Source organism: Osmerus eperlanus, chromosome 4, assembly GCF_963692335.1.
Source record: "Osmerus eperlanus chromosome 4, fOsmEpe2.1, whole genome shotgun sequence".
NCBI lineage: Eukaryota > Metazoa > Chordata > Actinopteri > Osmeriformes > Osmeridae > Osmerus > Osmerus eperlanus.
In genome coordinates this window covers 12,888,412-12,902,683 of record NC_085021.1, presented here as the reverse complement: position 1 = coordinate 12,902,683, position 14,272 = coordinate 12,888,412, and the positions used below count along the sequence as shown (strand labels likewise).

General features: G+C 46.4%; 1 protein-coding gene across 3 annotated transcripts in view; it reads right to left on the bottom strand.

The window, feature by feature from the left end:
* The window catches only part of LOC134018878 (IQ motif and SEC7 domain-containing protein 1-like), a 77,577-nt gene that overhangs the window by 41,133 nt on the left and 22,172 nt on the right, over window positions 1–14,272 (bottom strand). Inside the window, exon 1 of one of the 3 annotated variants that reach the window (XM_062459196.1) lies at window positions 8,509–8,834. The exons of the other annotated variants lie outside the window; for them this stretch is intronic. Within the exon in view, the coding sequence (XP_062315180.1) occupies window positions 8,509–8,636 (128 nt within the window). The 5' untranslated portion in view covers window positions 8,637–8,834. Of the gene's footprint in view, window positions 1–8,508; window positions 8,835–14,272 lie in introns of those variants that run through there. 3 annotated transcript variants of the gene reach the window in all.

Genomic DNA, 14,272 nt, shown 5'->3' with positions numbered 1-14,272 from the left:
GCCTCTCATCAATATTCAACCCAAGTTGAATACCCCCAGTGGTCCAAACTGCACATGAGCACACATGCTCACACATGTGTACACATACACACAAACATTCAGCCCTGCTGGGTGGGGGATAAGCCCCCCTCAGTGGTTACTGGCAGACACCGCTTGTCCCCTTTCACTCACTTCCTGGCACAATATGGACTTCCTCCAATCCCAAAGAACCCGACTATGGCAGACGGAACACAAAGACACACAGGCAACACTGAGCACCTATTGTGAGCAGAGACAGTGAGGAATTAATTCATCTGCAAACTATTCATCAGTTGCTTGTCACCAAGCTTTGCTGCTCATTTTAGACACGTCTCACAAAATCAACTACACACTGATAAAGCCTTTTGTCCGTGCTCTCCATCTTAATTTGTTTGTCAATGGGGCAGACATTCCACTGAACCAACACTTTAAGTCAAGAATAAGTAGGGTTTGTTCGGTAAAATGTAGTTTTAATTTAGTGGGAATAAAATAAAATACACTTTTTGGAAGTTAAACTGCATTGATGCTGGAGAGACATCTTCAAGCCACTTAGCTGTGGAAAACAACATTGTTTCATGATCTAGTTTTAATACAGTTTTTTAATATATTAATCATCATGATTCACCCATAGTTATCATAGCACAAGGAACGCCAATTAAATTCCTTCGGACTGAAGGGAGAATGGCTCCAGTGGTGAGTGGGTGGCTATCTTTCTGTGTCTGGTAGAAGAGGCTGCAGCCTGTCTGAGGGCACGTTGAACAGATGGGTCTAATCTCACACATTACTGGTCATTATTTCTTTTCGAGAATACAGATCACAGCCCAATGTAAACAGTATGTTGCCAATAGCTTGGGGTGGGTATTAATAAGAACAGCTCATGTGGTGCAACACTAGACGGAATATGATGGTTATGCGTAAGGAAAAACGTTTTTTGAATTATCTATTTTATCTGAACCTATTCAACTGGATATATGCCAGCATGTCATGTATGTGAGGCTACAGTGTGTCAGTGTTAGTCACTCCTTCATAGATCACCTTGGACAGCAACATTCCTCAATCTTTGACAGAGGTGTGGCACGCTGAATGACACATAAATTCCACTTCTACACATCCTTCTTTATGAGGTTCATAGTTTTTGAAAAATACAGAGCCCGTACATTATGTGTGGGAACACAAATCTCACTGGACAACAGCAAAGGGCAAAGTCAAGGTCAAATAACTATTAGATGATATGATGCTAGCACAGTTTTGCTAGCAGTGTGTCTTTTGGAAATCAGATCTCCAACACAACAAGCAAATTATTTGGTTCTTCAACAAAGGAATATTATTTCCACATATCAGTTAGGCCTGTAACTATATTCCAATTGTAACTGAATGAAAATGTGAATCTTCACATCTTGTACATTGTCAGCCACTAAAGGACACACAATGATATCAGCTTAGCTATCAATCAGAATCAATGAGCTTATACAGAGAGCCATATGAGAACCTTTCATTGCACTCTCTTCTAAACGGCCACTAATTCAGACGGATATTTCCCAGCAGTGGCCTTACTTTATCCCTCCCAGTCCATAGGAGAGGAGATGGCCAGATCTCCTGACATCCTCCATTCAGGGAGGGATGTGAAAATCAATAAACACATAAACAGAAAATTGCTCCTGCACGTTCAGGAAGAAAACCTTCCGGTCCTCACTTCGTAGTGGTGGTGAAGGAGTGGGGGAGGGGTGGAGGAGGAGCAAGGCAGTGGGGGAGTGGTGGAGGAGGAGCAAGGCAGTGGGGGAGTGGTACTGTGCAGAGCAGAACTTGAGGGGTGATGGAGAGAGGTGGAGGAGGGGTACACAAATAATCTGGGGTCAGTGCTGGGAGAGATAGGGAGATGACAGAAGGAGAGGGTGGATGAATGGGGAAGCAGAGGGCATTAGTAACAATGTGCATTAGTGATGGTGGATCAAAGACAGAGACAGGAGGGTGACCTAGTCCATCCTGAAATAACAACTATCTCACTCCAAATTCCAAATCACTGACATTGAGATACATATAAGCATGATTTCTGTGACTACCAAGCAGATTGTACAGGATATATCACTGTGCAATAACAGACAATCTAAAGGGATATGTCTTAGAAAAGTTCACCCCCTAGTGGTGGATGGTAAAAGTGTATTGTTTTCTATTCCAAAGCGTAGAGGGTGCGTAGCAGGAACAACACAGGATGTTATTGAAGAGGAACTTGATTCATTCAGAAAGAGCAAACACAAAACATTTTAGAAAATTGTATTTATTCACTTTTCACTCAAACACTGAGGGAACATTCTAAGGGAGAAGAGAAAAAAAGGAAATGCTGGATACATGCATGCAACTCTCTGACAAAGGTTCTGTATTGCTGAATGATTGCAGTTTAGTCTGGAACAAACCAGAACACTCAAACATAATACATTACAATAACATATTTCTTTGCATAAACCCTACTGAATCACCAAAGGCAACTGAACAGTTTTTTTTCGGAATCCAAGAAAATGGAAGCTTTGTTTCACACAGTACAAAGGACACAAACACAGAACATAGAGAAGGGAGACCTACATACCAGGGAACAGAGTGGGGAGCAAACAGGATGCTCTTGCACATAGGATGGTATAGTGTATACTAGAGTGTTATAGTACATAACAGAGGGCAGATCAGATCATCCAGTAAAGGGGGTCTATGGGACGGAGATCCTGCATGGAGGGTACAGCTCTAGCTCTCTTATCACAGAGAACGTACAGTACATCTGCTCGGCCTCCAGCTAGAAAGCACCCATGCAGAAGAGAGGTAGAGCAGAACAAGAGAGGGAAGAGAGACATGGAGTGAGCGAGCGAGAGAGAGAGAGAGAGAGAGAGAGAGAGAGAGAGAGAGAGAGAGAGAGAGAGAGAGAGAGAGAGAGAGAGAGAGAGAGAGAGAGAGAGAGAGAGAGAGAGAGAGAGAGGAAAGAAATGGAAGAACAAAGAAGAAAAGGAAAAAGAAGAATTCTTGGAAGCAATGGAGAACAATAGAATTAGAAGGGAAATGACAAGAACAAGGGCAAGGACAGCGGCGATGCAGAGAGGGGGAAAGGGACCATATGGGGGAGGGAGAGAGAAGAAACTGAGAAGAGAAAGAACAGGGAGAGCAGACAACAGTACAACACTGGAGCTGGTCAATTGTTTCCAGAAGGAGAGGAAGCAGGAAGGAGAGGGACAGAGAGGAGGTCCCTTCAGGGCCGGAGAGCGGAGGCCGCTCCCATGTCTTCTCTCTCCACCCTCTATCTGGAGGAGCGTGCATATCCTGAGGCTGGGCAACAGAACTGATGGAGAGCACTGTCTTCCCTGTCACAAAGGGCATACTTAGACACAACACAAGAAGCACAGCTCACAGGCCAAGACACTCCATGTATGTCCAAAAGTGTTTTTGCTTATTTTACTACGATTTTCCTATTTCGAACTCATTGGATAGGTAGCAAACCTTCAAAGGCTTAGTGTCTTTATTTTACGAATGTGGTGCCGTGACAACGTACAGTAGCACACAGCTATGAGTCACATTTCTTAATCCAGCATTGGATTAGCCTGTGATGTAATTACTAAATTGGAGAAATTCCAGAGTCATCAAAGCTAAACAAAAAATATGAAACATTCATGCACAGGCATGCTCTCCCCAGGGACAGCCATGTGAAAGATGAAAGGTTTAAAAATAAAATAAATAACCATCTGCACGATTAGTAAAAAATTCAATGACAAGTCTTAAACTTAAACATGCTCAGCAATGTCTCAGCAATGTTGTCATTACATAACCATGTAGCAAATAAATATAAATGCTCATAGATGGGCATATTTGGCCATGGGAACACAATGTTCCAAAGGCTCATCCTGCCTGACACCCTAACTCTGCCACCCTCCTCTCCCCTCTGCTCCCTCCTCATCCCTCACAATGCTGTGGGCAATGGTCGGTATCATTATGGGATGTCTCAATCCAGGGATGCGTAAACAGCAGAATATACCCCAGAGAAAAACTACAACTCCCAGTAGTGAGGTTAATCCTTCTCTTGAACGTACCCCAGTGTTGCTCAGCCTACCGCTGGCACTTCATTATGGGGCTCAACTGCAACTCAATCTAGCAGCCCCCAGCCTAGGAACGACGGCCAATCTATCAAAGCAGTGTCCAGTTTCAAACGATCGAGCTGGCTCATGCTAGCCTCCGAGTCAGCCTGTCTCAGCTTTCACCAACACGCCGCCTTATTGGCAAGTAGAGAGCAGAGCGGAATACAAAATCACTGAGCCTGGCCTGACAACATGGAGTTATATAGCTGACTGTCTCTATGCTATCCTGCTGCTCCCTCGTACAACATATGTCAGTGCTGGCCTTGCTCCATGCACTAATCGGCTATATATTTGAATGTGGGAAAACGCAACAGGGGTCTGAGAGCCCTGCTATCTGTCATCCTGGTGGGGAGATGATCACACGGGACGCTTCATTACAAATGAAACCTGCATCAGAGGAGCCAACAAGCCCTGCTCACCCTGACTGGGTGATCTCTAAAAGACACTTTGTCAACATCAGATCATGCATGTTGCTCATGTATGTTGATCATGACCACATCGTCATTACAGCAGGGGACAGTGGTCAAGGGTAGGGTGACAAGGACAGGGTTATTGTGATGACAGGCCTGTGTGTATGCAGCACCTAGGCTGGCTATCTGCACACACCCCAGTGTGGGGTAACTGTGCTGGGACTCCTCCCCCCTCTGTCCTATGACGACATGTGGAGTGACAGCTTGCCATGCATTGGCATCCAGTCACCATGTGATGCAGAGGCAGCATGTGCTGAGCAGCGTGGGTACAGCAGTGGCAGGGTCCCTCAGCCATGTCTGACTGCAGAAGCAGAGTGGGGCTGTGTGGCGCGGCCGGGAGCGGAGGAATGGGCGCTCACTGACTTGAGGCAGTGGTGACGCATTCAGTTTCACCTCTCTGCCAGCCAGAGTAGTAGTGGCGTCATCAGGGACAGGGGCTGCACAACAAGCAGCCAATCACAGTGGCCATCCCTGCATCGATGGTTTTAAGTACGTCTTCAAGGATGAGATTATCTCAATGAACCGTGAAGTCTGTCAATGCATAGGTACAAAGTCCGTTCAAAGGTTTTTGGTCGGACCTAAGATGGCTTTATTCAAACAATGAGAAGCAGAGATGTTTCAATCATGCAGAAAGGTCAACATGACATTAACAAGCTCTCTATTTGTCAAAAAATGATAGATAACATGCACATCTTAACTCCCCTCTCTTTCATCATCTAGAATTACAACTGTCTTTTTCCCGGAGGCCTCATGCTCTCGCCAGACCTACAGTCTGATATGGTATCTCAGGGACCCAATGCCAGTCGGTCAGTGCATCTAGCTGTGGGCAGGTGAGTGGGAGGGGCAGGCAGCTCCTACCTGCACTCTGACAGAGGGGCAGGCAGCTCTTACCTGCACTCTGACAGAGGGGCAGGCAGCTCTTACCTGCACTCTGACAGAGGGGCAGGCAGCTCTTACCTGCACTCTGACAGAGGGGCAGGCAGCTCTTACCTGCACTCTGACAGAGGGGCAGGCAGCTCTTACCTGCACTCTGACAGAGGGGCAGGCAGCTCTTACCTGCACTCTGACAGAGGGGCAGGCAGCTCTTACCTGCACTCTGACAGAGGGGCAGGCAGCTCTTACCTGCACTCTGACAGAGGGGCAGGCAGCTCTTACCTGCACTCTGACAGAGGGGCAGGCAGCTCTTACCTGCACTCTGACAGAGGGGCAGGCAGCTCTTACCTGCACTCTGACAGAGGGGCAGGCAGCTCTTACCTGCACTCTGACAGAGGGGCAGGCCCTGCTAGCTGGGTACTGAACAACGGAGCAGGACAGCAATACTGGTGCAAAGTATCTACAGACCTACAACACAAGAGAAACACACAGACAACATACCCCTTAGCAGCTATTGTCAACAGGGAAGGGATCTCATCAGTGTGCCGTTAGTACAATTCAGTTTAGTTTGAGATATTTTGTGGCCTAAGTCCAAAACAACAGATTGGACTACATGTGATTTTGTGTCTGGTCTGTGTCTGGTTGGCATATTCAGAATTCTAGAGCAGTATATTCTTTTGAGCTTTTAGTCGAATGTCAGATTCCTGCACCAGTAGGCATATTTTGCATGCTGCACGTACTGCCCTTGAAATACCCTTAAAGACTGTGGCACAAAAGTCAACCTGGGTAGAATAATACCAATTAATTAGCAATGTTTGATATGCACCGAATTGTATTATATTTGCTTGACATTAAGACCTTGCACTTATGCTGTTGGGCCAATGTGCTTGAATAGCCACAGTACATCAGGTATACCTCCACTATCTCTTCTTGAAATTCATATATGATCCCAGCCATAGCTAGACTAAGCTAGACAGCCTGTTACTCCACAGGGTGCTACTCCATTATAATTCCAGAGGGCTGTGGCCAGCAATAATGAAGTGACATTTCCAACAGAACAGCCTCTCCCTGGCCCAGCTCCTCATTATAGGTGTACGGGCTGTTTGCCTCCAGCCAAAGTCTACTTGAGAGAGAGTCAAGCCGACACGTTTGTGTTGATCTGGCCTGAATCTCTAGATGGCCCCAAAAAAACGAGCGGTTTATGTTACACAACGTTCCTGACTCAGACGGACCACACTTCCTGTATCTCCTCAACCATGACCTTGGCTGAATCATGTGACTCAGTGCAAAATGCGTGAATTATCCAAGTGAGACTGTCAGACTGCACAAACACACATTGTTTGAGGAGGACGTGTGAATGATCAGACTGAGAGGCATGGAGGAACAGAGACAGATGGAGAAGCACACACAATTCAGAGTTCTGTAGCACTGCATGTAGTCCACACTTAGGATAGTATGATTCAGTATGTAGGATGTGTAGAATTTAGCATTGTATATGGAGGATTTATTATGGAGGATTCAGTTTGTTGGATTGTATACTATGTGGAGGATATATTATGCAGGACTGTATTTCGTAACTGCTCAGCCTCTGAGATGTTTTGCTTTTTACAAAGTCCAAGTAGATGACATAGATGCACAAATTCTGCATTTCTAATGTAGAAACTAAAATACAGTCACACAATATCAGATGTTATTGCCAGTGATGACGCCAAGATGCTCCATGTGATTAGTCTGCACATACGTCATGGTAACCATGAAGGACTGAGGACACACAAACAGCTCAAACACGCAGACACGCAGTATACACACAGTACACACACAGTACACACACAGTACACACACAGTACACACACACAGTACACACAGGCTAGGTGATCCACACTGTCCTGCCTACCAACATGAAGACATCTGAGATCTCTTCATAACTGGTCATATGATCTCCGCATGAAGTCACCGACGCAGACAGATACACGAAAAATACATAAATCCAAACACACACCAGCAACCTAAGGCCATCCAGCAGACAAAACGAGTGAGAGCAAGTGTTCTGTTGAGATTCGTTTCAAACGTCATATCTCAGCAGATCCAGGATGACACATGGGTTTGTGAAACTGAGGCAGCCTCAGCACTGAGCTGAACTGAAGGGGCAGGCGTCCCAAACAGGGAGCTCAACAGAGCCATTCCGAAATATCATCCCCACTGCCAGTTCCAGCCGCATTCTCACCACAACAACACACACGTCTCATGATCACGCACACATACGCACAAATATACAAGCACTCTCACACACACACTACAGCAGGCACAGCACACCCACAACACGTATACACGCAGAAGACCCAGAGAAGCACACACACAGCACAGCACAGGCACAGACACGCACGTTTATATAAATTGCAACACACGCACCATCGCATCACAGCTGGGAGGAACTCGTGTCTAATAAGAGCTGTCACAGCATCAGCACAAAGTGACTCATTTTCTCCTCATCAGTCACAGTGCCACCGTTGCCTCTTCTGAACAGCGCCAATGACTGTGTTGTCACTTCAGTCACAATGGAACAATCCCAATTATTATAACTTGTTCAGTGCCCTGGAACAGTGTTCATTTGATATTCTTCTCTAATAATAAGATTATACTACATCTTCTAGAACAGTAAACCATTAACTGGAAAAAAAAAGTTTCTAAGGATAATGAACGCACACACAGACACACATGCTCAACATGGCCATTCCCTGTGGGCTGGGGTTGTTTACTAAGAGCTTTAGAGTCAATGAGGCAGCGAGACAGCAAGACAGTGAGGCAGCAAAGCAGCGAGGCAGAGCCATCTCCAGACAGTAGAGGACAGAACAAACTCTGGCTGCCAAAGGTGACTCAGCACACCCAAAGGAAACACTGCAACAACAAAACAGCCATCGCGCATCCCTGTGAACAAGGGCTAGCCCTGCCGCCCGGATCCACCCATCCACCCTGCCCTCTGACACAGAAGCTCCACACAGCCCTGCGAAGCAGAATCCACTCAACAAGACAGCCGTACTCACATGTCGTACAGCCTGTAAGCCATGGCCGAGCTGGGTCTGTCCGGCTGAGACCCAGGTGTCCCGGGGTCGCGTGCCCGCCTGGGGTCTGTGCTGCTCACCACTGCGCGCCACACACTCGGCTTGTCCATCCTGGCTGCTCAATGGGACTCGACAATGGGACAGCGTGCGTACACGGGCTCACTCACATTCACTCTCCCTCGCTCTCTCCCAGTCACACGTAGAGCTGTCTGTGACGTAACAAGGAGGATCCAAATGGCAGGCAGGGGGGAGTGTAGTAGAGCCCACGAGCCAGAGAGACAGCCTGGTTAACAGTGATAAACAACCTCTATCATAAAGCCTGCTGGGAGATGGAGTCTGCGCGGGAGCCAGAAGGGCTAGAAGAAACAGGGAGTGTACTCTCCACTGAGGGGATAACCGTCAGCAGGCTCTTTGTGTAGTAAACACAGAGCAGCATCTCGGCCCGCCTCGCTCCACCTCTCCTCTGCTCTCAGTAGTCTGGTCCACAGCTGGGTCATGCTATTGGCTCCCTGGTCTCCATGGAAACAGGAAGATGTGTTGGAGGTAGAGCTCATTATCATTTCTTCCTCTCACACTGATTCTCCCTCCTCCCAGTCCACTCCCTCCTTCTCCTCTCCTCTCTCATGTGGAATCAATGCATTTCACTGCGATGCATCCCAAACGGATGAGGCTTTTGAGAATAATGAGCTGGTGTGCAAATAGCTCATCGAGGAAATATGCTTAATTAGACTGAAGGAGAGTGGACAGGTGCTGTGAGGGACTCTGGGGGAAACATCCCAGGGAGGGGAAGAAGATGTGAGAATAATGAAAGATAATGAAAACTCCATCCTGAATGAATATACAGGGGCTGGAGGAAGGGGTGTCTGGGCCTTTCCTAAAAGACAATTTCCCTTGTTACAAACTTCAGCACACCGAGGGCATGCAAGAGTGTGCTGCAAAATGTACAGCTTGCACAGTGGTTGCATCATTTATAAAAGGGTGTGGAACTATGCAAAAAGTATAAAACAACCAAAGCAAGCGCAAAAGAAGAATCAGAAGGATGAAAGGCTGATGTGGACCTGCTGGTGAGGCTGGCTGGGACCGAGACTCAGCACGCTCAGGGACGGCTGAGGAGGCTCTTCAGAGAGCCAAGACTGCTGACTGGCATCGCCTGGTAACAACATCCCACGTATCTATAGAGACGAGCCTCACCCGGGACACATCCACCCTGGGAGAGGAAGTGGAAGCACTGAACGCCACAGCGAAGACCCCAGCCTGCCTTCAAATCAGTAACATTAACAGCAAATGAAAGCACTGCAGGGTGTTCTCCAGCGGGAGAAACGTTTCATTCCGTGGAGACACCGTGACACCCAGCAATGTCAACGTGCTGATTAGCCAAGGTGACGGGGACTGTGCGCCCTGATGGCTACAATACATTACCTCAAGCTCTGTGCGCACGCGGGTGCTGAGACATCCAGAGGTCTACATCGAAATCATCAATCACACACAAGGCTTTCATTTCAGCCGCCTTCAGCATCGTGTGAAGACTGGAAACTCTGCAGCACCCTCTCCTATATCTCATGGTGTAAGGTTTCTCTCTGTTCCTGTCAGTTCCAATGCTGCTCCTCTCCATCTCAGACACAGCAGAGAGCTCAGGGGGAGCTACTCAGATCTATTTCCTTCCCCACTGAGAGCATAGTAGCAACCTCTAGGCAGCATGTTTGTAGTATGTTCACAGGCAAGGATAGGAGAGGAAATGAGAGGAATATGTTTTTTCCTTTTTCTATTCCATTACATATACAAAACACCAAATATATCCACACCATCAGTACTTGCTTTTGACCATGACTAGTCCGGAAATCAAATGAATAAATTGAGCATTTAACGTTGTATGTCATTATAAGCCTGAGTGTGCCTGCATGCGTATCTGTGTGTGTTTGGCCTTTCTGACATCAAAACACACCCCCTGCCCTCCCATGCCAACCTCCATCCCTTCCTCTGTCACCATACGGCCCCTCTTAGACCAGCTGGCCCTACTGAAGGAGTCTGGGCACCGACTCTCATCTCTCAAACACACACACACAGACACACACACACAAGCGCCATCACAGGAAGAGCATACTGATGAGGCCCGGTCTAATTGCCTCATTCCTGCCCTCTCAGAGATGCAATGAGCAGACTGCAGAGCTTTCTTACTGACACTCCAAAAATGTTAGTAAATCTGATAGTCTCCGATACACATGGTGAGACGCAGCCAAATGCTAAAAGGCCAGCCCTGAACAGCTGCTATGTGGGTAAGATATCTTGATTTGTGTTTTGAAATACAGAGAACAATGATTAGTGTACAGCCAGGGTCTGTTTACAGGATTTGAGGAGTAACTAAAGGTTAATATGCCAGGGTAAATGTTAGCAAACTGACTTAATTTGCCATGCCAAATAAGACACATGAAAATCTATATTTTTGTCCTGAAAGTGTTGAACTGAAAAAACAGTTGCTCAGACAAAAATAGCAATACAATAGCTTATTGAGTAGTATCTGTTCACCCAAAAATCACATCAAATACATTATGCCGTACCAAAATATATTCTCACTTCTATACAGTGCTGTGTGACTAAAGCAAGCCCAACAGCTGGGCCTCTGTGGTTAGACCCGAGTGCTGCCACAGAGGCAGAGCAGCTGCAGCCCACCTCACCTGAATGCAGCACGGCCTCACTCTGCCTCCACATGCCGCTCATTAAGGCAGGATCAAACTTTAATGCTGCATCGCAGCCAAGTCATCTTCTCTTTCTAGTGTCTTGGGGACACACAACATCTGGGTGGTTCTCCCCAGACAGCATGGCCTACATGGAACACAGCAGTAATTATACAGGGTTTTCTTCAATGCTTTGTCATCTGCTGTTTTAGATGCAGAGTTAGTGTTGTGTTGCAGTGTGGTGAGTCCAACTGTTTCAACAGTGGACAAAAAACGTTTGCTACACCTGAAGGGAGATCTTACCCAAACACAACATTGGGATGAATAAAAATAGTAGCGTACAAAAATGCCATACTGTGCTGTGATCAGAGGTGTCTAAAAGAAACTCCAGTGCACTGATTTCCTTCCTCCTCTCTCACAGCAGTTGAGTGAATCAGCCACTAGAGGGCAGTGCTTGGTTGGAGTTTAATTCTACTTAGAGGTAGCACTGTTAAAGGATCAATACTATTTTTAAAAGATGCAACAAACATTGTCTCCAGGCGGAAATGTTCAAGGTATGGATGAGCGCTTCATGTGAAGGCAGACAGCAGCGCAGGCTAATGGACCAGCTGTGCGCTGATCAAGGAAAATATAAGATCCAAGTCTCAAGTCATTCCAGAATGTGCTAATGAGATCCCTGTTAAAAAAAATACTAGTAAACATGTTATTGTATTTCCAATTTCATATAAGCACAATGGAAAATAGCTTTGTAATGATAAACCTCACCAGGAGAACAGTATCCATCGTGTCCGGTATTACAATGTGTTCTGGTGGAAAATATATTTTGTTTCACAGCTTTCTAACCTCTTCAATTAGTGTCAACAGCTGGAAAAATGGAGCTCCCCTGAGAGGTTGACCTCTCACCCCAGGAAGGAAGAGGTGTAGCAGCATTCACGCTCCTGCAGGTTCTGTACTGTACAAGCTCCGGGCTCTAACGCCGGGCACCGCGTTGATGTAAAAGCTCTTTCCATCAGTGGTGAGGCTCTGTCTGAGACAGCCTGAAGACATTGTTCAGCTGAGAAAAAATCCTCTCTCTGGGTCAAAAGGGCTTCATCTCCCTGCCTTGACTACAGTAGTGAGTCCCAGTCTAATCCACCTACATTTCTGCTATAAAACTTGAGGTGGAAACATTGTAAATTACATATTATGCATTCCGGCATGTCAGTGTTTTAACATAAGGTGTGTTATACAGATAGTACGGTATGAAAATACAGACCTTTCATGCGTGACACATAATCATGTGAAAAGCGGCACTTATCAGCACAGAGCATATAACCTCAACCTTTACCTTTCGACTGATAGTCGTAATCCAAACACAGATGCTCGAATCGACTACAGTACCTCTGGCATGCCTGCATGTCTAAAGGGCAGCTGAGAACAAGCCGTCACATCCACGATGTGGGAGTGAATTCTACAATGTGTTTATGTGTTTCCCTCTGTCAGTCTGATCTGTCCCTGCATCCCTACACTGCGGGTGGGCTTTGATACTGCTCTGATAAGCAGCTGTGGAACTGCAGATGTCCGCTATCAGACGCAGAGATATAATGGAGACACAAAGCCTCTTGCCTGTCACTGCAAAGGCATGAGACTGATGAAATGATATGCTTTACCCCCAAAACCCAAGCTCTCACATTCTCACATGAACCAGGGCATTGGGTAATGTTGTAAAGGGCAAACATCACCTGAAAGGATGTTACAGTATTAGTGTGTGTGTGTGTGTGTGTGTGAGTGTTTGTGTGTGTGCTAAACCTTCAGGGTACTGCTATATCAGATTAATGTCACACATGATCTCAACACCTGTGTACTGTCAATGGGCATCTGGCCTTCTCTCCATCACAAGAGGAGGCATTTTCTGCTTCAACACCCCTGCATCACTCAGAAACCTGCCTGCGCCATCACATTCCACACTAGCCTTAAGTCTCACGCAGTAATTAAGGTTAAATGCTTGGCATTTTACTTTGTGTGTTATAACCATACATCATCATGTGTCATACACTCATGTTTCTATGAACGAAAGCATATAAAAATACTGACACCAGTCCCAGCAAGAGCCTTCCAGACACTTCCAAGCTGATCAGTGATGAGGCACGACTGGCAGGATGTGATTAGAACTCAGTTCACGTGTGCCTGAGCGGTTTAGGGAGTCGTTAGTCCAGCTGCTGGTCCTTCAGGGGAGCCTGCTCACTGAGACGCTCATGGTGTCTACATCAGGCTCACTGAGACAGTCATGGTGTCTGCATCAGGCTCACTGAGACGCTCATGGTGTCTGCATCAGGCTCACTGAGACGCTCATGGTGTCTGCATCAGGCTCACTGAGACGCTCATGGTGTCTGCATCAGGCTCACTGAGACGCTCATGGTGTCTGCATCAGGCTCACTGAGACGCTGATAGGTAAATATTCCTGACATCATGGTGTCTGCATCAGGCGGCGTGTTGGTCATTAAGACAAATGAGTCAGCAGAGCTGCTCTTCTGTCACCTCACATTCCTAGTCCTGTCACCTGAAGTAACTCACACAGTTGGAGATATCAACGCTTTCTGAATAGATCAAAACAAAAAAGAAAAATTATAATACAGGCAGGACTAGAAGCTACTGTAATTGCACCTTTACATAAAGATTGTGCTCCGATTCCAGGCTGCTATCTCAATAAGCTTACATTGCAATTCCACTTGGACAGGACTTGACCTTTCTCCATAGCAGCAATGCACTTTTGCTAAAGCAACAACAAGTCAAGTAATGACAGAAGGCTAGAGCATCACTCAAGTTAATCCCCTGCTTATAGTATATATGTGGGTTTATCCATCCTGCTACTATCCTTTCTTAATATAAGAATACCAGCAATGGGGAAAATAGTCTGACGACATCCAAAAACTGTGATTCAACGAGTTTAATTTTCAACGTGAGATACGAGTTTAAGAGAGACGGCATTTACCCAGTATCAAGGAAGAAACATGATGAATAGCTACTGATGCTGGAGCAGGTTTCATTTGAACATTGGTCTTGCTCCATGGACGTGCAGTGAGATCTATGAGGCC